Source organism: Acinonyx jubatus, chromosome C1, assembly GCF_027475565.1.
Source record: "Acinonyx jubatus isolate Ajub_Pintada_27869175 chromosome C1, VMU_Ajub_asm_v1.0, whole genome shotgun sequence".
Taxonomy (NCBI): Eukaryota; Metazoa; Chordata; class Mammalia; order Carnivora; family Felidae; genus Acinonyx; species Acinonyx jubatus.
The window spans coordinates 149,107,207-149,135,069 of NC_069381.1; the positions used below are offsets into that span (position 1 = coordinate 149,107,207).

At 39.3% G+C, this 27,863-nt stretch overlaps 2 protein-coding genes across 23 annotated transcripts in view; one reads left to right on the plus strand and one right to left on the minus strand.

Annotated features, from left to right (window-relative positions):
* The window catches only part of IFIH1 (interferon induced with helicase C domain 1), a 56,372-nt gene extending 46,203 nt beyond the window's left edge, over positions 1–10,169 (minus strand). Inside the window, exons 1-2 of one of the 2 annotated variants that reach the window (XM_027055628.2) lie at positions 9,318–10,169; positions 277–445 (exon numbers count right to left, since the gene is read on the minus strand). In XM_027055628.2, coding sequence (XP_026911429.1) covers positions 277–445; positions 9,318–9,770 — 622 coding nt within the window. In that variant the 5' untranslated portion in view covers positions 9,771–10,169. The remainder of the gene's footprint in view (positions 1–276; positions 446–9,317) is intronic. The other variant, XM_015083051.3, reaches the window with a different exon arrangement.
* A 244-nt stretch (positions 10,170–10,413) lies between these two features.
* GCA (grancalcin) overlaps positions 10,414–27,863 on the plus strand; it is a 48,238-nt gene continuing 30,788 nt past the window's right edge. For 2 of the 21 annotated variants that reach the window (XM_053215169.1, XM_053215191.1), the window contains exons 1-7: positions 10,415–10,554; positions 10,836–10,920; positions 20,596–20,784; positions 22,703–22,806; positions 23,803–23,987; positions 24,093–24,203; positions 25,153–25,290. In XM_053215169.1, the coding sequence (XP_053071144.1) occupies positions 25,171–25,290 (120 nt within the window). In that variant the 5' untranslated portion in view covers positions 10,415–10,554; positions 10,836–10,920; positions 20,596–20,784; ... (2 more) ...; positions 24,093–24,203; positions 25,153–25,170. Of the gene's footprint in view, positions 10,555–10,835; positions 10,921–18,574; positions 18,730–20,595; positions 20,790–22,702; positions 22,807–23,802; positions 23,988–24,089; positions 24,204–25,152; positions 25,291–27,863 lie in introns of all 21 variants that reach the window. The other 19 variants (XM_053215184.1, XM_053215171.1, XM_053215170.1 and 16 more) reach the window with 19 other exon arrangements.

Genomic DNA, 27,863 nt, shown 5'->3' on the forward strand with positions numbered 1-27,863 from the left:
CCAATATAGGATGGGTCATAGAAACAGTGTTAGACTAGTGGTCAGCTGCCAATATTCTAGCCCACTTGGCTGAGTTTTGTGACTTTTGGTAAGTTTATTTCTTCCCAGGTAACAGTTTCCTCATTTGTAAAGGGGGAAAAAAATTGATGATCTCTCAAATTGCTTCCAGTTTTGAAATTTTGATTCTATCTTAGTGCTTAGTGTTGTGTCTACACTCTTCATTAAACTCTCAATCACTAGGAAAAATGTAAACTCTTTCTTAGTAAAATAAGATACCTGCATTGCTTCCAAAGCAAGTGGTGCCTGTTAGCTCCTCGACAAGAGCATAGTTTTCTGTTTGACGCAAAACAGTCAGAAATGCAGAAAACCAGTTTTCTTTCTGCACGATCCTTTTCAGTAGCTCTCTTACACCTGATTCATTTCCATTGCTTTCTGCAGCAGAAATCTGTTTTAAGGGAAAAGGAGGATAAAAAGAAAAAAACATCTTTTTTTGCATTTTTAATTTATTTTTTTATTCTAAAATTTACTTTTTTAAAAAAATATAATTTATTGTCAAGTTGGCTAACATACAGTGTATACAGTGTGCTCTTAGCCTCAGGAGTAGATTCTCGTGATTCATCACTTACACAAAACACCCAGTGCTCATCCAAGCCAGTGCCCTCCTCAATGCCCATCCCACAATTTCCCTGCCTTCTCCACCCCAACAACCCTCAGTTTGTTCTCTGTATTTAACAGTCTCTTATAGTTTGCTTCCCTCTCTGTAATTATTTTTTCTTTCCCTTCCCCCATGGTCTTCTGTTAAGTTTCTCAACTTCCACAAATGAGTGAAAACATATGATATCTGTCTTTGTCTGACTGACCTATTTCATTTAGCATAATACCTTCCACTTCCATCCATGTTGTTGCCAATGGCAAGATTTCATTCTTTTTCATTGCCGAGTAGTATTCCATTGTATATGTATACCATATCTTCTATGCTCATGGATTAGAAGAACAAATATTGTTAAAATGTCGATACTACCCAAAGCAATCTACATGTTCAATGCAATCCCAATAAAAATAGCACCATCATTCTTCTCAGAGCTAGAGCAGAGAATCCTAAAATTTGGCCCCATATAGCCAAAGTAATGCTGAAAAAGAAAACCAAAGCTGGAGGCATCACAATCCCAGACTTTAGCCTGTACTACAAAGCTGTAATCATCAAGACAGTATGGTATTGGCACAAAAACAGACACATAGACCAATGGAATACAACAGAGAACCCAGAATTGGACCCACAAATGTATGGCCAACTAATCTTTGACAAAGCAGGAAAGAGTATCCAATGAAAAAATGTCTCTTTAGCAAATGGTGTTGAGAGAACTGGACAGTTACATGCAGAAGAATGAAACAAGATGATTTTTTTACACCATACACAAAAATAAATTCAAAATAGATGAAAGACCTAAATGTGAGACAGGAAACTGTCAAAATCCTAGAAGAGAAAATAGGCAACCTCTTTGACCTCAGCCACAGAAACTTCTTATGTGACATGTCTCCAAAGGCAAGGGAAATAAAAGCAACAACGAGCTACTGGGACCTCATCAAGTTAAAAGCTTCTGCACAGCAAAGGAAATAATCACCAAAACCAAAAGGCAACCAATGGAATGGGAGAAGATATTTGCAAATGACATATCAGATAAAGGTTTAGTATCCAAAATCTATAAAGAACTCATCGAACTCAACACCCAAAAAACAAATAATCCAGTGAAGACACGGACAGAAGACATGAATAGACACTCTTCCAAAGAAGACATCCAAATGGCAACAGACACATGAAAAGATGCTCAACATCACTCATCATCAGGGAAATACAAATCAAAATCACAATAAGATACCACCTCACACCAGTCAGAGTGGCTAAAATTAACAACTCAGGAAACAACAGATGTTGGTAAGGATGTGGAGAAAGGGGAACTCTTGCATTGTTGGTGGAAATGCAAACTGGTGCACTACTCTGGAAAACAGTATGGAGGTTCCTCAAAAAATTAAAAATAGAATCACCCTAAGACCCAGAAATACCACTACTAGGAATTTATCCAAAGGATACAGGAGTGCTGATTCACAGGGACACATGTAACCCAACGTTTATAGCAGTGTTATCAACATTGACCAAATTATGGAAAGAGCCCAAATGTCCATCAACTGATGAGTGGATAAAAAGAACAAACATCTTCTGAACAATTTTAAACAATGTTTAAACATTGTTTAATAAGTGAGCAATTAAGCATCAGTGTTAATAAAGGCTTATATTCAAATATGAGAGAAAAGACGAATGTCACTTGTAGCAACTCTGGATTGTAGCGGGGAGCAAATCTCTGGGCCAAGCCCCCTTAAAACTATGCACCATTTTTAAAGCCACTGAGATATTCAAAACTGACGCTTAGGAAATAAATGTTTTACCTCAACCATTCTGAACAAGGGGTGCAGGAGAAAGTGTCTTTAATTTCTAGTTCTGCTATGTCTATTTGCATTAATTTATTTCGGTATATCCAGGGCTTGCTATTTCTTTTAAACCCATGGAGTCTATAAATAGGAAACCAAATATTGCTTGGCTATCACTACTATGAAGGAATTACTATCACAAGACTTATATTCTTGCTAACTTAATATCTGTAATATGTACTCGACTATAATATTTTCCCTAAATTTGTGTTTATTTAGTATTATGAGACGAAGGGATTTGTGCACACATTCCTTTCTTAAAGTATGGGGCAGAATTATTTCTATATCTATTCATTACAACCTTTAGCCTTCCTTTAATGTCTCTTTTAGATTAAACCAGCAAATCTTTTTAGGTGTGGATCATTCACGTAATCATTATCACAGTGCACTTCCCAGGACTTCACACAGCACCAAACATTTGAAGAAAAGGCTAATACAAGCCACATTTAGACCAGAAAGAAATTAGACACCACACCATCAGCTTGCTGTGCCGTGACGCCAGCCACATCATCTCTCTGGGCCTCAGTTTCTGCATGTGCAAAACAAGGCAACTGAAAAGAAATGTCGTGGCTTCTTCACCCAACCTGCACATTAGACACACCTGGGGAGCTTTAAAAAAACACTCATGCCTGGGATCTACCCTCCCTCCCAAAGATTCTGACTTGTTTTGTCTGTGTGGGGAAGCCAAAACGTTTTTTTAAGGATCTCTCACTTCTAATTAGCGGCTTCGATGAGAAATACTGACTTACCTACTCTCAAAGGCCCTTCTGAACATTTGTCCACTTTCTACATGTATAATCTGGGTTGATTAGCTAGATTAATTGTTTCTTATTAAATTTTTGTATTTTCTAGTCCTATAAGTATGTCCCATAACCTTTTAGTGTCAGGTATTAGTTTGCATTTTTGAAACAGTGTCTGACACAAATTCAGTGTTAGTTATTATTATGGATGACTGAAGAAAGCATCTACCTGTATAAACACTTCACCAGGGGCACTACTTAGTAGAGAAGTGTACAGCATAATTTCTACCCATTGGGTATGTTAGTCTTAATTAGAGAATACTTACTAATGTTATTATAAAGCGTTTGTATATATTAACCCAGAAATCCTGAAGAAGGAGCCAACATTAACCCATTTTACAGATCAGAAATCCAAGGCACAGAAAAATCCAGTTACCTTTCTGGAGCCACAAAGCTAGTTAAATGGCAGAGGTAGAATTTTATCCCAGGCAATTGGTTTCAGAGGCCAAATACTGCCTTCCTGAACTCTAATTATACTTACTAATCCTCTCCAATTTAAGCACATTTTCCAGCAAGAAATGGTTAAGATGACTACTGGATTTAATTAAATTTAGGTGATTTCAGTCCATCTCCCCCAGAGCATTTTCTAAGCAGATTCTTGCTCATTTCCTACCTTTTCTCTAACTTCATTAATCTCCTATTAGAAACATTTCTTCTATGTTGTTTGTAAATGTCTTTATTATTATTTGCTAATTTAATAATAGTTGCTAAAGATACTAAGTAAGACTGGTTTAAGCAAACTTCTTTTAGGGGCACATGGGTGGCTCAGTCAGTTGAGCAACTGAAACTTGGTTTCAGCTTAGGTCAGGATCTCATGGTTCGTGAGTTCAAGCCCCACATCCGGCTTCACACTATCATAGTGTGGAGCCTGCTCAGGATTCTCTCTCCCTCTCTCTCCTTCTCTCTCTCTCTCTCTCTCTCTCTCTCTCTCTCTCTCTCCCCCCCTCCTGTGTGTACTCTCTCTCCAAATAAATAAACTAAAAAAAATTTTTCTAGAGCACCTTCTTTTAACTCAACCATTCCTATTTCTAATTACCCCACTCTTTAATCAGCTTTAAATCCATCTGACAGAAGTAATCAGAAAGCATTTCTCTAAAAACAGCAAGTGAGGCACTGTAATGAATATTCTTACTAAAAATCTAAGTATATTATAGGCACTAAATTTTCTTCCACTCTTAATCAGTTAAGTTGATATTAACTGTAGAATTACATTTGTCAAGCTTGTTTTGTCCTTATTGAGTTCAGGCAGTTGAAGATCATTATGCCACTATTTCCTGCAAGTATTTATATTATTTGAATATGGAACTACATATAACACCTGTGCAATTTTAGCAGCTTCATCAAGATCCTGAGTTTTTAAGAAGTTTTCTAAGTTTGGGTGCTAGAAAGTAGATCAATTCCCTTTGAAGCAGTCATATATAAATATATATATATAATAATAATAAATAATATATAAATAATAAATATAAATATATAATACATATAAGCATATATATATAAACATATATATATATAAACATATATATATATAACTTAATTTGTCCTCCTAAATCATACTAAAGACATTAGATTCCAATATTAAGTTTGATTATGGAAACTCTTGGAAAGATATTTAGACTTGAGACTTCAACAGGGCATGTAGTGATTCTCACTCATGTTCTTCCCCCAGTGAACACTTTCTCTGAATATGCAGTTTAAAATAGCTATGGATACACTGCTAACTAATTTATAAAATAAAAATGAATTTGTGGGTAATACAATTATATGCTTTCACATTCTAAATTCTTTCATCTATGTTTTTTCTTTCCAACAGAAATCAGGAGAGAAAACAGTGATACTTTTCATTAAACACTGGCTTGCCAACACAATTGTAAAGTTTGACAAAAATGTTTTCTCTCTTTCATAAAAACCTTAGAGAGCTACTTAAATATAATGGTAATTTTTTTTAACACAGCAGACCTTAGCTCTCACACCAGTAAATCAGAAGGCAAAACTCATATGTTAAAAGCAAAGAATTTTTAAAAGCTAGTTCCCCATAAAAACTTAATGTGTTTCTAAATGAATATCTATCATCACATTGCCATAACTAATTTCTTACTAGTATAGTATTTTTTCTTGCTAATAAGCATCAGAATTTACCTGACAATACAGTAAGCTGGGAGAGATGGACTCAGGTCTTTGGCGGTCACGTAAGGACAACTGGACTTGGTTTCTAGCTGCACTCATCACAGTATCTCTGGATCTCCTATGTAAATGAGACATCTATGGGGTCTTCCTGAACTATGGATGTTTACTGCTTTGAGCTGGCCAGGATTGGAACATGCACCTCTCTTGAGGTGTTCGGACTGCTATTAAGACACTATGGAAATGTTTATATTATCACCTCTTTTCCAAAATTCATGGCTGTCTAAGTCAATGGATGTGCCAAGAGGTCACTAAGCATCCTTAAAAAAAGCAGGTCAGTACAAGGGCACTCCCTTTCTATTAGGGATCGTTACATTACAATGATCTATGAAGTGATTCTTATATTTATTGTTGGGCCTCCAGTATTTACAAGAGTGCCTTGCGCACACTAGACATTCTTTAACTATTTATTAGATGGATACTGATCCACACTACAACATAGGCTCCGTGAAAGCAGAGACAATATCCGCATTATTATCCAGTCTTTTTACCACTAGCATGGTGCCTGGCACAAAACGTCACTCTATAAATTTAAACCGAATGAATGAATAATCAATCCTTTAAATAAGTTTCTTTGAGTACTTGCTGGACACAAAACTAAATCTAGGATCATTTCTAGAGACTCTGATGTCTGGGGCCAGGGGCTGCGGTGATTGACATGAGAATCGTGAACTAAAATGCCAGACCAAGTAGGAAAATAATTAAACTAATTTTTAGAAGTCCTGACTTCTTACTCAAATACTACTTTAAGCTGTCACAAAAGCAAGCTTGGGGATCTTGTGTCCATCATCCATCCATTTCCAAATGCCTGGCAAAGCAATTCATGACGTCATGTGTTCTCATCCCTTATCCTTTATTCCAGACAACTGTTTGGAAATAAAACCAATCAGTCAATGAATTCTTATCGAGTACCAATTCTATACCTAGCCTTAGCTAGATTTCTAGAGGTGAAAGACATAGCTTTTGCTTGGAATCACAGTTTAATCCAGGGAATTTAAGCATATCTGAGCTTCAATGTAGGGGATTTGCGTACATCTCTGAAACTTTATTTTTTTTAATTTTTTTAAATCTTTTTTTAAAATTTATTTTAATGTTTTATTTATTTTTGATACAGAGAGAGACAGAGTATGAATGAGGGAGGGCCAGAGAGAGGGAGACACAGAATCCAAAGCAGACTCCAGGCTCTGAGCTGTCAGCACAGAGCCCGACGCGGGGCTCGAACTCACGGACCGTGAGATCATGACCTGAGCCGAAGTCGGACGCTTAACCGACCGAGCCACCCAGGAGCCCCAAGTCTCTGAAACTTTAAATTCACAGGCAAATGTACCCAAATGAATGATGATAGAAGTCATCATCATCATCATCATATCAGAACAACTCTTGATAAGACTTTTTTCATAAACATGAGTTCTCATTTGCATTCACTAAAGTAGTGTGAGTGAGAGGAGACATGATTATGTCCATTTTCATGGGTAAATTTAGGATCAAGGAACTTAAATAACTTGACCCAGAGTAACACACATATAGTAAGAAACAAACATAGATTTGAGATGGGAATAGTTTTCCCATTCCAAATTCTTCATGTTTTTCCCCAGTACGCTTTGCTGTTTTGAGATAAATGGTGATCAATGATCCCCATATCAACATAGATTCCTCTAACCCTAAAGCTTCTTTTCCACTGTCATCAATAGTTTAGTTTTGAGACTGATGACACATTAAAATGATGTGTACAAAGACGGTTCCAGAATCTCACAGAGACACTACTCCTCCTTAGAAAGCCTCAAATGCATAGCTCCTCCATCTTTCAGAGCCTCTTTTGAAATATGAATTTGAGGGAGAGTTTGGGTTGCTTTGGCTTTAACTGCCACCCAGTACACAAATGTCCCTTTAGTCTACATCTTCTCTGTGTCAAATCCCAAGCTTTACTGCTAGCTGCCTCCAAGCTTGCCAGAATCAAGAGCTTGGATAAAATCTAGCTGGCGGAAATTCAATCCAGGCAAGACAAAAGTGATGCTGATAGGCAGAAGTATTTAGAGTAAATAAGAAGTGCTGTTTCGCTGGCAATCGGGACGTCATACCCACCAAACATAAACAGCGTTGTGGTGTTACTGGACTCTGTTGCTTCTGGACTTCCTAACAGCTACTGTGGCTGGAAATGCCATCTTCCATCTCCAGCTGGCTTGAAGGCTGCATACTGTCTTCCAAATTAAGATTCTGCCACAGTGATGTACACATTTGTCATATCCAGCTGGACTACTAGAATGCGTTCTAGCTGGTTCTCAATACACAAAACTACATAAACGTTACAGACAACAGTGTAAAGTAATTTACTTGTTGGGAAAACCAGCCATCAAAATTAGATGCATGCCTGGGTCTTTGGACAGGCCCTATGGCTGTCACGTCTACAAAGGAACACTAACTTTAGTCACTAAAGACCAAGTTACATCACTGGCTCATGTGAGGCCAATGCCTGAGCTTTGTAATGAAGATACAAATAACTGATGAATCTAAAAGGAAGGAAGGAAGGAAGGAGGAAAGAGAAAGAAAGAAAGAAAGAAAGAAAGAAAGAAAGAAAGAAAGAAAGAAAGAAAGGAAGAAAGAAAGAAAGAAAAAGGGAGAAACCTTGTTCATTGGGAAACAATGAACAATGAAACATTACATTAAATGTAAAGTTCCCTGTAAAATTCACCCTGTCAAAATGCCACCTAAAAAATCTACTACTTCTTTGCTAATACAAAAAAACTGCAATTGCAAAATAAAATGTTTATTTTTTCAATGAATTATCTGCCACTTTTGATTCCCAGACAATGTCATAACTTATAACTTTGATTAAAGAAAAAGAGTGTGTGTGTGTGCGTGTCGTAATTTCTCCACTTGGACCAAGATTGAATGGCATAATGTATAATATAGGCCAAAAATAGGCATTTCTTTATCTGTAAAGTCCATATAATAAGTACTGCAAGTTTTGTGAGCTGTATGATCTCTGTTTAACTACTCTTAAAAAGTGCAGAAGCTGTCCTAGCATGTAAATGAACATGGCAGTGTTCCAGGAAAACTTTCTTTATCAACACTGAAAATTTAAAAATGTAAAAACCATGCTTAGTTTTTGGGTCTGCAAAACCAGTAATAGACTGGACTCAGCCCATGGGTCCATTCAATGGACTATATAAATTAAGACATATACTTGCACACCACCAGGAAGTAGGTCCTTAGCTCTGCTGCTGCTTTCCTGGAACACCTGGGGCAAGTTATTAACCTACCTCAGTTTTATCATCTGTAAAACAAAATTAATAATCTAAAAAATCTTTTTTTTTAAGTTTATTTATTTTGAGAAAGAACGAGCAGGGGAGGGGCTAGAGAGGAAAAGAGAGAATCCCAAGCGGGTTCTGCACTGCGATCAGAGAGCCCAACACAGGGCTCAATCCCATGAACTGTGAGATCATGACTTGAGCCCACTTCAAGAGTCAAACACTTAACCAACTGAGCCACCCAGGCGCCCCAATAACCTTAAAAGTCATAATGGATTACTGGGAGCATGTACTCTGATATACGTTTTGCACATGATACCAATTGTCTGCAGTAAGTGCTCAATAAATGTTATCTATTAGTATGCATTACTATTTTGGAGTTAGCTCCTCTTTAGCTTATTTTAGTGAAAGGATTAGAAAAAGAGCTTTTCTTATATTTAAATTTTCAAAATAATGTTTGTAAGTGCCTGACTAGTCTCGAGAATTCTAAAGGAAGGAAGGAACCACATTTACCCAAAGATACCAAAGACAATTTGGAGTGGGGCAAATGAAGGCGCAACCCCGAGTTACAAAATGTCCCTCCACCTGAGAGGACACCTACCCGATTTCTGTCTTCGTTTGTCAACAGTTTCTCCTCCACACACTTATCCAAGACATCTTTAACCAGAATTCTGTCCACCAGGGAGGGCTGAAGGAGGTTCAGCAGCTGGAGACACTCATCATGAGCGTTCTCAGAGGATGGAGAGGGCAAGTCGGTGAGCTCTGGGTTCAGGTAGCGGGCGGCTAAAACGCTGCCTGCTCTCTGAAGGGCCACCACAAATTGTCTAGCCCAGCCCGGGGGCCAGACTCCCTTCTCCAAGGTGCTCAGAAGCAGTTCCGCTGCGTGTATGTTCCCAGCGGTGACGGCCGTCCTCTGAATCTGCTCCTTCAAGTCTGCAGGGAGAAAGGTCAGGTAGTCCAGTACGGGCTCCACCTGGATGTACGTTTTCACTCTGGTCCTGAAACACGAGAGGAGGTAGCAGAAACTCCTGTCTGCGCAATATCCATTCGACATCTTTCGTTCGTGCTCAGAAAAGGGAGGGGGTTCTCCCAAGTAGACCGACGATTGCTGTTCTCTCTCTGCTCAACAGGTGAGAGGTGCGCGCCGCGGTCGGCTGCCTTGGCAGCCACAGGGTTCACAGCCAGGTGCCTGACGGCCGGGGTGCGCGCAGGGCCCGCGGGCCGGGGCGCGAGGGCGCGGTCGGTCGCACCCGCGGAGGGGGCGGGTGGGCAGGTGGCCGGCCGGGCCTACGGGCCTAGGGACGCGGCGGCGAGACGCTGCGGCCGGGCAGGCGCGCTACCTCCGACTCTCTGCAGTGCTCGCCGGAGACCCGCCAGAGACCCGCCGCTGCAAACTCGAGAGGGAGCTTTGAGCCCCGCTTTCCGCCGGGCAGTTCTTGTAGTTTTCCGAACTTCGGTTTCTGTTTCGATTCTCTTCCCCCCCTGCGTCAGGGCTTTCCCGACGTAATCCGCCAGGCGGGGAGTGTAGGTTTCCTTGGGGAGGAGACGCCCTTTGGTTGGTCCTGGCAAGGACCGTGTTTCGGTCGCAGGCACTGTGGGAAACGGAAAAAGAAAGCGAATTCGAATAAGACAGCCCCGGTGGAGCCATGCTTCTTATGCAGGTGTTTTCCCTTCTTTGCAGGGTTCTGCCTCAAAATCAGATGTCTTTCCCACCGCCGTCTAGCATACGTGCAGGGCTTGAAAGCGCGTTATGGGGGACTTCCCAGTGCAGAAGCGAAGAGAAGATGCCTGTAACACTGATGCCAACAGAAGGAGGCACCCTTGGTTGGTGCGTACAGGTAGGTTCTGCCCTGACCCGCTGCCCCGGTGGTAAGTTGCTAAGACTGCAGGGTACGGGGTGAAGAGGTAAAGCTAAGAAAGCTAAGAAGACATCTTTCCAGAGATGTGTAGACCCAGAACGCCAGGATGAAGTGACCCCTGCACCCTTTCTAGAATACACCTGACTTCCTGTGGGTCCCCCGAAACGACCTCTTTGCTTTTACAGCCTGTGGGGAAAGAGTGAATAATGATAAACACCTTATTTTCTTGCCTCATGTAGTATTTATTTGGCTTTGACCAGGGCCCAGTGACAGACGAAGAGGGACTTTAACCACCAACTCAGCTTAGGAGGAAGCCAAGAATGAAGGTTTTCTATCTCTCAGCCTGTAAGTTCCCCATATTCTTTAATATACAACTTTCCTTTAATAAAACAAAACAAAATCCCCAACAACTTATTTTTGATATAGCTGCCATTCTTTTCTTGGATTCAATACAGAAAGTTTTGGCTGAAGCAGCTAGGAACTTAATTAGCAACTAATGTACCAACTTGTAGTAAACATCAACATTTGTCTATGTCATGAGGGAAAAAAAGACACCCACACTGAAAAATGGCAGCTTCGGTTCAGTACAGAAGCCACATAAAAGTGAGTTCTTCAGGTTGCTACTCATATTCTGCCTCCCTGGGTGGCTGTGGGTAGTAGTGTATATGCTTCATGATGAGAACCTCATGGTCTAGAGTTATGTGGAGGAAGGAGGGGGTCACTTAAGCCTTTAAAAAGATACGTTTAGGAAAAGTAATCTGTTAGCAAAGCACATTCAGTGAAGTTTGGATAGGACAGGGAGGCCTGGTGGTGCTTTGGACTAGGTAAGAGAAATACTTGTTTTCGTCAGAGGCATACAAAATATTCAATTGAGCTCTTCATTTTATTTTATCTTATTTTATGCTCTAATGATATTATGTAGCTAAGCTTTTTCTTCCTATATGGAGTGTAAGCTGCTTGAAGAGAGGACATATTTACACAGTAACCAGTATAATACAAGCAGTAGGTCCTACCAGTAGGTCCTTGCTGATTATCCCCAATGAGAATTTTATTTGCCTTGACCTTAGCAGTTGGTCCAATGTCAGACACATAGTGAAAGTTGTTGAAGCGAAATGCAACTTTGGCCTTGCAGATGAACCTGCTTTATATTATTCTTTAACGTTTCTTCATAAAACACTACTATGTATTTACTTATTTTGGGGGAGTTGGCCCCTTAAATAAAAGATATCAAATTAGATGTCTCTACAAAAGTATTCAAATGATCAATTTTAGTTATTGGGTATATGAAGATATCTTTTAGGACTATTCCAAGAAATTCCCTCCATGCCTGCTCTTCAGGTGCTGTCCGGTTTCACTCAGTATGTTAAGACAAAAACCAACCAACCAACCAAAAATCATTCTGTCCCCTAACACTCATCCCTCTGTCCTTGGGTTTCAAACACTGGAGGATACAAAGGTTTTGATAGTCAAATATGGGGAGATAACGTCATCTTCTTAACACCATGGAACTGCTGTTGGGGTGACAGAAGGTCAAAAGTAGAAGCTTTGATATTTAGTGTTCAGCTTACCTCATTTGTTCATACAATAATTTGAAAATATTTATTAAGTACCTGCAATATGAGCAGTGCTGCTCTTGTGTAGTTAATAAAACTGAACAAAGTTTCTTTTTTTATGGAGCTCACATTCTAATGGGAGTGGGAGGACAAATACCAAATAATAGAGAACAAATGCTATGAGGACTATGGTCAGATCCATTCCTGTTTCTGATACTATAGTAAATGAGATCATTTTATTTCTCTTTCAGATAATTCATTTTTAGTATACAGATGCTACTGATTTTTGTATATTGATTTCATATCCTACAACTTTGCTGAATGAATTAGTTGATGAGATCTAATTAGGTTTTTGGTGGAGTCTTTAAATTTTTCTCTGTATAGAATCATGTCACCTGCAAATAGAGACAACTTTACTTCTTTTTGTCCAATTCAGATGCCTTTCCTTTCTTTTTTCTTGCCTGATTGCTCTGTTCAGGACTTCTAGTACTATGTTGAATATGAGTGGGGAGAGTGAGCACCCTTGTCTTGTTCCTGATCTTGGTAAGACCTAGATAATAATGCACATTATAGTTTCACCGGTTGATTTTCCATATAGACAGCCTCCTCTAAATCACACCATTACCATTCCATAATATCCATCAACAACAATTCATATTTATTCTCAAGTAAGAGTCACTTTGCTGGATGAGGATTGAATGATGAGGACTGAGAATGGGTGGGGAAGCCTGAAGGAAATAGAAAGGAACATCTTTTTTAGGAATCTTCCATCATCTTGATAGGACCCCTTCTGGAAGAAGGAGATTGCGGGGGGGGGAAGCCGAGCCTGTCTCTCAAAACATGTCTTTTTTCTTTATCCACAAGTGTGCAGCATGATTTAGTTTATTTTCTGCTTTTTGTTTGGGCATTTTCCTCTGTCAATTTTCCTGATAAGTTTCATTTTCATTCTCCTCCTTGTTGTCTAAATATCAGTTTCTGTTTCCTCTTTCCTTTGGGATAGAAAATCTGTTGAATTTTATCTGTTTCCTTTTTTCTAGACCTGCCTTTTCTTTTTAAACCCAAAAGAAACATTTTAGGCCCCATCACCTCATCAATTTTAAAAGTCACTTGTTAGCATTTTGTTCTCAGAAACAGTAATTCAGAAAGATACAAGATAACTGACTCCTGCCATTATCCAACTTTTCATCTGAGTTTTGTACAATTGAGAAGTAATTGTACTTTTTTTTTTTTGGCAAACTGGAAGTATAATTTCACAGCTGAATGTGGCTTTAAACTTAATCTAGCAGTATACTGTTCTGATTAAGCATCATGACCCTGAGCCAGGACATCAGAACTCACATCTCAGCCCTGCCTCTATTTTTTTTTTTAAGTTCAGGTATTTATTTTGAGAGAGACAGAGACAGCACAAGCAGGGGAGGGGCAGAGGGAAGAAGAGACAGAGAGAGAGAGAGAGAGAGAGAGAGAGAGAGAGAGAGAATCCCAAGCAGGCTCCACACTGTCAGCACAGAGCCCGATGTGAGGCTCAAACTCCTGAACCGTTAGATCATGACCTGAGCAGAAACCAAGAGTCAATGCTTAACCAACTGAGCCACCCAGGTGACCCTCAGCACTGCCTCTTAATTGCTGTGTGTTCTTAGGAAAAATCACCTAAAATTTTGCACTTGTGAAACAAGAACACCAGTACCATGCTATAAGGTTGTTCAAAGGTTAGACCGTAAAGCACTTAGCACCAGTCCAAGAAGCAACTGCCAGCATTCTTATATAAGCAATGAGTAAGAGATGTTGCTACCTCTCAGAGAATGCACAATTTATAGTGGAAATAATTGGTGACGTATATATGTAAACCTATATAGTAACTAGCCATGTAATTGAGTTTTTAGACAGTATCACTTTTTTCAAGAAACAGAAGCTGATAGACTGATTTAGCAGAGAAGGTTATTGAAAGTGTACTGTCACAGCTTTATATTTCAAAACAGGAGTTCCAAAACAGCAAGCTAAAACTTTTAGCTAAGTTTATCAGATCCTGATACTCAGTTCTTAATTATTTTTACCAATTCAGTTATAAAGGTCTGGTTGTAAGCATGCACATGTAAACGTCTTTTTACGTAACAAACACTGTTAGAAAAAAAAAATCAGGTATCAGTGAACATTTTTCCAAACATCTGTTTTTCCAAATGCTTCCTCCATAGCTTAAGTCTTTTCAAAAACAGTCACTTGGACATGTTTTTGTTAAAACAACACCTTTACCTCAAAGGCAGAAATTGGCCATGCTTCTTTTACTTGATTTTAAAACCAATGGTTGAGAGCAAGCTTCAATCAGAGGGATTAGAGCGTCATTGTGTTTTTCCTTGAAATGACGGTTGACATTTAGCTGGTAAACACTTGGGGTTAGATGTCTCATCCTGTGTTCATTTTGATTAAAGGGTTGCTGCTCTAATTACTTAATATCCACCCCCATACAATTAGTTAAATATTTTTATTTCACCTGTTCATATTATAACTGACAAAGTTTTGAAGTAGGTGTGTTATAGAACGAGTTATTGAAATCAAATATCAACATAAATTGAATCAATCTATTTGAATTGCTAAATCACAAAGGGTTAAACTAAGATTTTTTTAGATAAAAAAGCATTGTCAATTACAAAATACCTTTTATTGTTAACCCACTGGATTATATCAATGACATTGAACAATGTCATTTCATCTTCATCTGATGCCTTACTATTTAATTTGTTTGTATTTTATGATAAATTATTACAGTTGTATACGTAAAGATTTTTCTAAGTAAGTACATACAAAAGTTTATTATGGTCCACGGTCAACTACTTTTAGTAATAAGGAATCAAAAACAAACTCCTTGGAGACCTCAGCTCTAGAGAGCCCAAGCACTAGAGGCTGTGATGAATTTGTAGAGCAGAATTAATATGAGTAGAAGAGGAAGATGTGTAGGTGAAAGGAGAGTGAACGTCGGAAAAAGAAGGGCAATTCAGCATTTAGATCTTGGAAGAACATTTCCAATTTCTAGTATTGCTTTGTGACAAATGTCAGTATACTAAGTTAACACATGCAAACTGAATATATTTCATATCATTGCCAGGCATGCAATAGGATATGAAATGTATTCGGGAATTGAATATTTTAATAAAATTAATGTTTCACTTAAGAAACAGTTTATGTTCACTGTAGAAATTTTGGAAGGAAATAACACAATACTGAAGATGATTATATTAATTACTTTGTCCTCCCATCACCCAGAGATAAGCATTATTAATATTTTAAGTGTATTTCCTACCAGTATCTTATTATGTAAATATAGGTGTATATGCCTGTGTGCATATACACATCTCTTCAACAGGGAGTGGTCTGAGATGAGGAAGAGGTCTCCAAGGAAGAGATCTTCATAGGGAGACCATGTTGACATGCCAAGGGGAGAAAGAGTCTGTGGGAGATTCCCAGTAGCAGGGATGGCCGGGATATTTGGGCAGCAATGCCTATTATTGAATAACAAGCACATTCTTATGTTGCACTTGCTGTACTGACCCTTCTTGGTCCCAGATCTTTCATAAAAGTCTGCCACAAAGAACAGCTTTGTGTTGTGGTGCTTTGGTGAATAAAGAGAGCTGGTGACCCCATGTGGTACAGCAGAGCTGCATAGGAAGAAAATGTATCTGCTGAAATTGTGACAGGGAACTTGGATTGAGAATTCCATCCAAGGGTGACAATGAGAGCATAAGCCCCCGAGGAATCCTCAGACATCTTAAGGATAGTGCGAGACTTACAATGCTCTGCAGAATGGAAAGGGCCATCTCTGTAGGCATGCTTTCAGCTACAAGATGAAGAACGCTAAGTAAATGTGGTGCAGCCAGAAGGATTGATTTTTCTCACATAACAAGAGGAGTCAGTGCATTCATTGATGTCAGAACCCTAGGATGCGTCTCATGGTTGCAAAATGGCTACAGTAGCTACAAACATTATTTCTTCTCACAGCTTCAGTTAAAAGCTTGTTGTAGAGGGTTGGAGCATCAAGTTTCTCCCATTTGCTTCCTCCCAACAGTGAAGGGAAAAAAAATGTCCTAGGAGCCCCCCCCCCCCCCCCCCGGCAGCAGAATTTCTTGTATATTTCATTGGCTGGAACTGGGTTGTATCCTTCCCTAACATAAAGTGGTATCTGCTCATAAATTAAACAATCCTGATGTTTAATAGTAAGGCACTGTTTATCCTAGGCGCTCAAACCATTTTATTTAAATTTTAAAATATACAGATGACCCAAGGAAAGCTAGAAAATTTTGTTTTCTAGCTGATTTCCCTACTGGAGCACACATATTGCCCTTGGAGAGCACCCCCAGTGGGAAGTAGTGCCAAAGCAGCCGTTCAATTCTTGTTGTGGCCACAGAGTGAGTTAGGAAGTTGTTCTCAAGCCCGGTGAGCTGCATATTAGACTCACATGGAAAGATGTACACAATTATCCACTGCATCCAAATCTCCAGTGTTGGAATTTTAGTGTCAGTTATTTTCCCTTTCAATTCCACTTGTGATTCTGCTCTCCAGCCAGAGGTGAGGACGAGGTGTTAGGGCCTCTGCTAGCCTAGTGCTGGCTGAGTCCAGCAGAGTCTCATTATTCATGATAGTTTTGTACTATAAAGTTGTACTGAATCACTGAATACAGAACCACTGCTCTTGGGGATATACAGAATGAGGTCACACTCTGCTCACAACATTTTAAAAACGAATCAATATATAACCTTGATTTGTGTGTGTTTCTGTTTAAAGACACCTCATGTAATATGTACTGTTGATTCGTTAACATTGAACTCAACGCTGAACAGCACTATAACTCATACCTGAGGGAAGCTTATCCAATGCACATTTTCTCTGTGAGATGCATCACAGTTTTCCTGTGCTTGGAAACACCAGATAACACTTCAGGACTCTGTTTGGAGTCATTTTAAACAGTGAAATCACCAACAAAAAGCACAAAAATGCAAAAAATCGGCACTAAATATTCCATGAAAAGGACACTTGTTCATAGTATGAGAGTTGAAACAAGAAGGGAAAACTTCGCCTTGTTCAGCCTCGGCTGGGAACATCCGCATTAGGTGATTCAAATTTTTCGCTACTCTGCACAGATCCACCAATGATTCATCAAAAGTAATGATTTGGGGGTTACAGATAAATTTTAGTGAGTAGGTAAGTAGTTTCCTAGGCTACCCAGGTGAATATGAAAAACTCAGCTGCACTTTGTGTACTTCCTGGGTCATTCCCTTTCAGTTTAGCTAAAGCCAAGATATAAATGAACATACATTTTCAGCACTTTGTTCTGAGAAATGTAGTTTGCAACATTTGTCTACCAAATCCATTGACCTGGACATTGTCAGATATTTTCCTAGAACAAATGAAATGTATTCTACATCACAGAAAATACATACCTTCATGGCAGTAGCCCTGTGAACATTTCAGAATGTAAATCTCCAGCAGATATTTGAAAAAAATGGATCATATATAAATTCAACTAAAAAGGTCATCTAATGTGTGTGAACTGGAAAGTAACAAACAAGGGCAGAAAATCTGAACCTGAGTGACGTTAGAGGAATTTTAGCTTATCTTACACCTAACTGTTACCTAAGCTCTGGGTAGTCCCCAACCCATTGGTTCAGCAAAGAGAATCAGCGACCCCTCTGGTTCAAAACTGTCTTCCTTATGTTAAGCAACTGGAATTTCTTATACTTCTTCTACCATTAAGAGGGAAATTAGGAAGACTATCAGGAAATCCAAGTTTCACACCCAATAAAGCTCCATTGTGTAGCCACTGTTATTCCAAGTCTGTCATACCCTTGGTGACTAATATTCAAACCCTACTTTGAGGAAACTTAATATGACATAGTGATACCTTAGAGGGGTATGGAGAGAGGCTCAGTGGGCAAGGCTCTGGGCCCCACTCCTACTCCAAAGACAGCAGATCATCTTTTATACACTTTATACTTTGGGACTGAGACTAGAGGTACATTTGGAGGAGAAAATCACACTGGTGGTGTCAGAGAATCTGGTGGTCAGGCTAAACAATCCACGAATATCTACTTGTACAATCAACTACAGTAAGGACTTTCCTCTGGTCCAAGGAATCAAGTTTTAAATAGGCTTCACCTCAAGTCTTTCTGGCATCCCTGACACAATTTCTTCTGAGGAAGACAAGGGACATTAACTTTTGCCTGATAAAAGGCATGATTTTGAATATGACAGTGGCTGATCCCTGATGACCTCAAGGCCATGACTAGGTCAAGAGACTCATTTAAAAAAAAAATTGTTGTGAGAAAAAAATTCCACATTTTTCCATATATTTGGACAAGCATTTGAAAATTTCTGTGCTGAAAGACCAGAACATGATGTATAAAGAATTCTGTAAAGAAATAGAAATATTGTACCAGAGACTTCTTTTTTTCATTTTATAGAGAGAAGAAGAGAGAGCTCAAGAGGGGAGGGAACAGAGAGAGAGGGAGAGAATCCCAAGCAGCCTTCATGACCAGTGTGGAGCTCTACATGGGGGTCAATCCCACAACCTGAGCCAAAATCAAGAGTCCAGTGTTCAACCGACTGAGCCACTCAGGTGCCCCAAGTAGTACAGCCTTCTTGAACTGTCTCCCAACAAGTCAAAACTCTGAGTTTAGGCTGGGCAGCTGCCTTTGCCCCAGCCATTTTTTCACAGAACCACATATGAGAAAATTTGGGCAAGTTCTGAAAACAGTATACCATATTGTTGAGGGAGGGAAAGGGACTTTGTTGAGGGAGGGAAAGGGACTTCTACGCTTGTTATAAGTGAAAGAAGGCATGAGTAGAATCAGTCAGTGACTCAAAGAATGACACACCAATTCACTCAGGCTGCAAATGATACCACATTTTATAAAGCAAATGATCCTAAAATGTGTAATGATTTCATATTTGTACAACTTATGATTTACTTTTTTAAATATTTTAAAATATCTTAAAAATACTTCTGTAAAATATTTCCTGATTCCTGCTAAAATGATTTAATCTTTCTCCTTTAAATTCCTAATTAGGACGTGTGTTTGTGCATTGCATTTGCTTGTCTATAATGCATATTTGTGTTGAAGGTGTATAGACTTAGGGGAGTTTGCATAGTCCTTCCCAACCTTTAGAACTGGTGCAAAAATTTTGGAACTTAGTTAGCACAGATGGTGTTAATTCATTGATTCTTTCTCTTCCAATGCAGTAAAAGATTCAAGAGAGACATATTGTGCTATGTGGGAATTTGTTTTTAGTTATAGAGCGGTCCAAATTATTTTATTACTACAAGTGATGCACTTAAAAATATTTCAAGATGAAGGATTTATGATTTTAATAGATGGATAAATGTAAATAAGGCTGCAAGCATCGATTGCGAGTGGTGTTTGATTTAATACATTTTACAAATATTTTCTTTTTCAGGAACAGACTAGTTATATGCACATAAATGTACTGTATGTCACTGATCAGGAATTAAGAATAATATTTGGGGCGCCTGGGTGGCTCAGTTGGTTAAGCGGCCAACTCATGGTTTTGGCTTAGGTCATGATCTCATTTGTGAGTTCGAACCCCACATCAGGCTCTGTGCTGACAGTATGGAGCCTGCTTGGGACTCTGTCTCTCTCCCCTCTCTCTCTGCCCCTCCTGCACTCTCTCTCAAAATAAATACATAAACTTTAAAAAAAGGAATTAAGAATAATATTAACATTTAATATTTGTGGAATGCCACAATGAATTGTAGAGAAAACTTGAGCTTCTTCACAAAATGAATTCCAAAAGCTGACCCAGGTTCTCAGGTGGGCCCAAGAACTGCCTGTGGCTCATGAAGTGCCTGGAACTTTGATGACAAGTGACTCTCTGAGGAGGTGGCAGACTCAAAGCAGCCCAGGCCAAGTGGTTGACATTCGGCTGTATCTCCCCATTCTCAGAAAGGTATTCGGAAAGGGGAAGCCAGACTTTGCTTCCTTCCTCAGGCTCTTGTATACAACCTGCTTATAATTGTGTTTCCTCTGCCGCCACCTTGTGGGGTTTTTACTGTCAATATTAACTGTGTCAGAACCGATTTGGCTGGTATCAATTAAGTAAAATCGCAACTATGAACGATATAGAATTTTTAACACATAAAAGAAAAGGTAGGTAATCTATATTTCCCAATGGGAAGATAAAGATAAAGATAAAGATAATTTGGTATAGACTTATTTTATAAAAGCAGAGAACAACATAAAGGGGACTAATGGATCTTCTAGAAGGGAATATCCCCATTTTCCAAAGGAGGAACCAAGATTCATAAAAGTTTTATTACATTGCCCAATGTCACAGAGCCAGAAGATGAACTTGGAGTCAATTATAAAGCTCTAAACTATTTATTGCCCAGTTCTTTTAGGCGTTAGCATAAACAATAATGACTAGTACCAACTGTTTTAACATGTAAATTTTCTTATTTTTCCAGTATGGTAAGGCCAACAGATCAGAGGTGACTGCCATTGGAAAAACAGCTTGTTACAATTTCCAATAAGAGGGGCACATCACCCATGGAGGACCACATAGAGAAATGCCGGGGTCAGTCAAGAGGCAGAAGGAACAAGGGAAGCATGGGCAGAAGCCTTTATTGTGGTTTCTATGGGAAAGGCAATGCGAGGTAAGGTAGGTAGGGTTGGAATTGACGAGTTTGAATAATTTTAGAGGGCTCTGGGCAGGGAGGTTATCTCTAGCTGCATGTTGTCCAGCCCCGGGGAGATTAATGCAGAGAAGTACTGTCCTTTGGGGTGAAAGAGCCCAGAAAGGAGATAGTTTAGGGCAGGGACTGTGGATTGCCTAGTTTACGTATGACAGTTGAGTCATTTGCTATCTCTAAGAATTGGCTGTCTCTAAGAGGGCCAGTCTCTCTCGAGGCGGAGAGGCCCCAGATGCCTGAGAGTCAGGAATACAGCAAATAAGAAAATATAGTACATACACCAATTAACATATTCCCTTGAACTCACAATGTGTGTGTAAATAAATGAAATCAGTAGTGATAAAGAGAAATTATCCTAACTCTGACATTGGTATTAATTTATGACATTGGTAATTAATTTATTGGTATTAACCACATGATGTGGTTAGCTGATAGTTTTATACATAAATATTACCAAATATCAATCAGGAGGATATACCAAAATTGATCTAAGTATCGGCTGTTTTTTTCATTATTGAAAAACTATGATAGGGTCACAAACTTAAAGATAAATGTTTTCCTGCAAGGTTGAGATTATACTTACTTTTTTTCAAATTTAGACTGAAAAAGATCTATTTTAGGCACATGCTTTTCCAGCAAAAATTAGTTTTGTTTCGTTCTAAACAGTTTTCACTTTATGTGAATATTTATTTAAAATAACGTGTAGAAAGGTTTTACATCAGAATTTGAATATTAAGAACCACGTGATCTTTCTTTCAATTTTTTTTAATGTTTATTTATGAGACAGAGAAAGACAGAGCATGAGTGGGGGAGGGGCAGAGAGAGAGGGAGACACAGAATCCAAAGCAGGCTCCAGGCTCTGGGCTGTCAGCACAGAGCCCGACACGGGGCTCAAACTCACAAACCATGAAATCACGACCTGAGCCAAAGTCGGTCGCTCAACCGACTGAGCCACCCAGGCACCCCACAAACCACTTGATCTTTCTTACCCATCTACTTAGATATTAGTTCTCTCTGTCCCCAGTCAGCGCTTTGGTAACTTCTCTTTATTTAATTATGCATTCTGATATCACTACCATTTTCAACAATTTATGAGCAAACCGTTTTGTAAAGCTTCTGTTGCTAGGTTACATTCTCCTTTACTAGAATCATGGTGGCTGAATAAAAACTTATGTTCATGTTCGCTCTCTCTCTCTCTTTCTATCTTTTCTATCTCTGTCTATTCCTCTCTCTCCCTCCTTCCCCCCAACTTCTATATAGCCTATTTGTTTAATCATCCCTTTGGATTTAATTCACCATTCAATATAATTATTCTATAAATATTTATTGTATGCAATTTGCCTGGATTTTTGCCTTACCTTACAGAAAAATTAAATGGGTTGAGTTTCTCATTGAAAAGTTGTCAAATTCTGGCAGGATTGTAAGTGTAAGTTGTGGAATTTCTTTTTCTTCAACATGCATGATATTTTCCACTTGTTCCTGAAGACCCATGCTCTACCCTCTATTTTGCACTGTGCCCCGGGATGCTGACCTTTATGGACTGCATCCATGAACTCTGTTTCCCGCTGGCTTCTGATTGAGATCAGCCAGTGGAAGCACTGACAGGTGATCAGAGGCAGGGAAAAGAGTGAGGTTGTAGTATTTGTTCCCTCAGCTCCCTTCTGTGTAGTTCATCATGAATCCTTCTACTAAAGGTCATGTGTCAGATGGCTGTCTCTGTATAGCTACTCTCTTTAGGTTTCAACACTTCTTCTTTGCCTTGCCCTCTCATCCTATGGGCAGTAATGGATTCTCATCGTAGCTTGCTCTGAGATGCCCCATCATCCCTTTTTGGTGACTCTTAACTGTATTAACACCTTTGTAAATGGTGACTTTATTGCAGTTTCTCAATTACTATGCTTGAGTGTGCCATCTGCTGTTTTCTGATGGATATGGCAGCAAGTGAGTTTTTTGGCTAAAGGCAGGAGAGCAAAACAAATGTCCGAGGTAGGTGAAATGAAGCAAATCTTAGATGGGGCATTAGCTGGGCTTGTTACACCTACCCAGGTTGCTCCTGACACCATTTCTGATCATGAGTCCTCATCAGTGTTAGTATATATCATAATCCCAACCTCAGGGACTATATACACAGAGAGCACCAATTTTTTTTCTTTTTATTTAGTTCAGTTTTTAATTTAGGATAACTCAAGCAATAAAGTTCTACCCAGTTTAATTCTTTTTTTTTAATTGTTTTTTAACGTTTTTATTTATTTTTGGGACAGAGAGAGAGCATGAACGGGGGAGGGGCAGAGAGAGAGGGAAACACAGAATCGGAAGCAGGTTCCAGGCTCTGAGCCATCAGCCCAGAGCCTGATGCAGGGCTCGAACTCACGGACCGCGAGATCGTGACCTGAGCTGAAGTCAGACGCTTAACCGACTGAGCCACCCAGGCGCCCCTACCCAGTTTAATTCTTAGTTTAAGCAACTTAAAAAGCTCTAAGCATGGGACTTCATTCATATATTCATTCATTCATTCATTCATTCATTCATTCATTCAAAACTGTAGGAGCACTGTAGGTTGTCATTTTCCAAACATGAATAAATCAGGTCATGTTTTGTTTTAAAAATATTTTGCAACTCTTTCGATCTGTGTCTCCCTCCATAATTCAACTTATTACTATCTTAGTTTCGTCTTAAAATATAATTGGTGCTACTAATTTCACAAGATTTGGAGGAAACTCAAATATGATAATGTCCAAAATAGCTATTAAAAGCATCATGTGCTATATAAATAAATAGGTTGTAGTTGTTAAAATTTCTATTACTGCGTCTTATTCCTACCAATAGTTTCACATTGATGAGAGACAGGGGCAATCTTATCTTCACACATATGCAAAACAACTAAGCATTAGTGTAGAAATGGAATGATCTCAGCTTTTAGTCTGTAATGTGTTTAAGCACTTTTATGTTTTTGATCAAAATATTTTTGTTTTTTTGTCACAGGACTACTCTAACTTAATTCCCATTGTATGTGAGCAAGTTACTAACCAAGGATAAGCACCAGCTAAAATAAGTATTCAGTCAACATTAGTTTTTTCTATATTTCTATAATTTTGAAAGTATATGATCCCATGTTATTGATATGGAGTCTAATTGATATTCACAAGCATGAAACCTGGATTTAACATGTAAGATGGGTATTTTTCCAACATTTCCTGAGTAACAGATTATTTTATCAAGGTTATTAATCAGTATTGCAGCTTGCGCTTTTACTTTCTTTCTTTTTTAAGTAGGCTCCACGCCAAGTGTGGAGTCCAATGTGGGGCTTGAACTCACGACCCTGAGATCAAGACCTGAGCTGAGATCAAGAGTTGGATGTGAAGTTGACTGAGCCACCTAGGCGCGTAAGTATTACAGCTGTTTTTGAGGATTTTTTTGTGGACACATTTTGTGGTCAGCATTTTAGATACAGTTTTAGAATTTCTAAAGAAGTTTGCATTGAATCTAGATTGCTTAATAGTGCCTGATGATCCAAGTGAGGAAGTATGTATTACGAAACTACCATTCTTCACCTCTCTGAAGAGCCCTGTTGACACTTTTCATATATGCATTACTCTTTTTTAAATTGCTTTTGAGTTTGTGCTTCTGCCAAAAGAGTACTTAATATTACGGAAATTAGAAACAGAAAAACTGTTGTTGAAAGCTTAGCTGAATAAGGGCAGTTTGTCAAGTGGCTGGTCTCAGTAATAAAAGACAAATAATATTTACTTCTGTCTTATTTGTGAAGCTTATTTTTCTCTGTCCTCACTAGTGGGCATTAACCCTTAGGCACTTGCAATGTTTGATAATAAAATTATTACTGGATAGTTTCATTTTATACTGTCACATTTTTATGCCTTGTACAAATAATACATACAGAGCCTTCATTATTGCATACAATATGTTATTCCATAAAAACAATAAATAATTTCCTAAAAAAGTATGACAATTATTGCATGTATATCAATTAAAACCATGGCATGAAATCCGTATGAATACATTTTAGCATAAAATAGATAAACAAATACTAGGGCAGATCTAAGGTGATGACACAACAGTGGACGTTATGACTAACGTATGGACATATTTCCTCTTCCTCACCTTCCAGATTTGGTGTGCTATATAGATGGAACTGTGCCCCCCTAAAATTTATTTGTTGAAGCCCTAAGCCCCAGTGTAATGATATTGGGAATCATTGGATGGTAATTAGGTTTAGATGAGATGAGGAAGGTGTAATTCTCACGATGGGAGTAATGCCCTTATAAGAAGAGACAACAGAGAACTTACTTCCTCTGTCTCTCTCCACCCACATAGTCAGAGGACAGAGCAAGAATGAGGAAGAACCATGTGTGGATACAGCAAGAAGGCGGCCATCTGCAACCCAAGGAGAGAGTTCTGACCAGACATTGCCCCTGCCGGCACCTTGACCTTGGACCTTCAATTTCCAGAATTGTGAGAAATAAACTCCTCCCGTTCTTTAGGCCACCCAGTCTATGGTGTTTTGTTATGGCAGCATCAGCTGAGACACTGTGTGTGTGTGTAGTTTCTCAAACTACATGGACTGAAAATTTGCCAGAATCATTTTGCATATGTAATAAGCTATACCTTTTATCTACTAGGTCATAAATCTATTTCTGTTATTAATTTCTAGGAAAATGATGTAAGGGGTATTCATTTCTTGGGCCCCTCTTATTTCATTACCAGCATTAGCAATTAATTTTCACTTTAAGACCTTTTTGGAGGAATACCTTCCACGTCCCACCAAGTTCTTCCCTACCTCCCAACAGTTGCTGCATATGTAACAAGTGGAGAATAGCAAGGTTCATTAAGCTACAGATGCTGGGTGGTTGGTACGAACCATCACTAGCTAAGCTGTTCACTCCATCCAGCCTCTTAGATCAACAACCTACCTCACACTATCACCTGGTTTCACAGACATCCCAAGTCTCACATGTACCATATTGAGTTTTGATTTGGCCACCCCAAACAACTCTTCCTTGGTCTTTACCATTGGCAAAGATAAACAAAGCAGGACTAGTTAAAGTGGTAAGGATGATTTTAATCCATAATATACTATTTATACTAAATAATAGGGAAATATTTACAATAACAATAATGGGGAAAAATGTCCAGAGTGGATGGAATTCAACTTTGATTTGTACAGAAGTGACAGGGTATTTAAAAGGGAGAGTGAGAGGGGCGCCTGGGTGGCTCAGTCGGTTAAGCGGATGACTTTGGCTCAGGTCATGATCTCGCGGTCCGTGAGTTCGAGCCCCGCGTCGGGCTCTGTGCTGACAGCTCAGAGCCTGGAGCCTGCTTCCGATTCTGTGTCTCCCTCACTCTCTGACCCTCCCCCATTCATGCTCTGTCTCTCTCTGTCTCAAAAATAAATAAACGTTAAAAAAAATTTTTTTTTAAATAAATTAAAAAAAAATAAAAGGGAGAGTGAGAGAATAGGAAAGGAGTAAGTCGGGGCTTTATAGTGTCAGGAAAAAGAAAAATTACAAAAAGCAGTAAGAGGGGTTTAGTCGATGTGAAACACATCTGGGTTTGTCTGCTGGCGTTTCTCCAAGTTAGGCTCCTACCCTCTCACAGAGACTAGGAGAGTAGGCCCGATCTTCAGATGTTGGCTGGAACAAACAGTAAATTCTTTTGGCAGGCTTGAGTTCTCTCAGATAAGTACTTTTTAAAGGGAGCTACAGTCATCCTAGGGATGCAGCCTGGAGCTGTCAAACTATGTTAGTGTTTGTTCAATTCTTTATAGGCCAGGATTAAGGCTTAGTCAAGAAGAGAGCTCAGAAGAACCCGGCTAGAGTTTGGTCAAGGAGAGAGTTATTTATCACCATGTCATTAAAGGGCAAATCTAGGGGCACCTGGGTGGCTCAGTCGGTTAAGCGTCTGATTTCAGCACAGGTCACGATCTCACTGTGGGTTCGAGCCCCGCATCGGGCTCTGTGCCGACAGCTCAGAGCCTGGAGCCTGCTTCAGATTCTGTGTCTCCCTCTCTCTCTGCCCCTCCCCAGCTTGCACTCTGTCTGTCTGTCTCACTCTCAAAAATAAATAAACATTAACAAAAAAAAAAAATAAAGGGCAAATCGAAAACATCAGTACCTTACCTTAAAAATAAAAAAAATAATTTCACCACATCTCCCATCTCAGCTGCTTACCCTGGTAAACACCACCATCTCTAAATTACCAACAGATTGCTATCAGATCTCCTTGCTTTTTTTTTTTTTTTTAATTTTTTTAATGTTTATCCATTTTGACAGAGAGAGAGACAGAGCATGAGCGGGGGAGGGGCAGAGAGAGAGGGAGACAGAATCTGAAGCAGGCTCCAGGCTCCAAGCTGTCAGCACAGAGCCTGACACAGGGCTTGAACCCACAGACCTCGAGATCATGACCTGAGCTGAAGTCGGACGCTCAACTGACTGAGCCACCCAGGCGCCCCTGGATCTCCTTGCTTCTTCTATGCTAACCCCCTTCAGTCTATTGTCAACACAGCTGGAAGAGTGATCTTTTACAAATTAAATCATATTATGTTCTGCTAAGGCCCCAAACCCTCAGTGGGTTCTTAATCTCACCCAGAGAATAAAGTCTTTACAATGCCTAATAAAGGCCCAGGGTGACCTGCCCCATTCCCCCTCCTCTGTAACCATTATTAGACTTTCCCTCTGGCTCCATCCACACCAGACTCACTGGTCTTCTTGCTGTTCTCTGCCAGGTCAGAAGGCTTCTGCCTTAGAACTGTAGCTCTAGTTTTGCTGGAACATTCTTCCTGCAGGTTACTACATGTCTAATTTACTCAGGTCAAGTCTTTGCTCAAACTTCACCTTCTCAGTGAGGTTACCTTGAGCAACCTGCTCTGTCACCTTACTCCCCCACCCAGCTTTTGTTTTCCTTTTGTTCCACGCACTTATCCTCTCCTAACATACCACAGACTTGATTTATTGTCTTCACTTTTTGTTTGTTCTCTCTGCCAGAATGTAACGTCCAGAAGTACAAAACTTCCTCCAACCCTGGTGTAT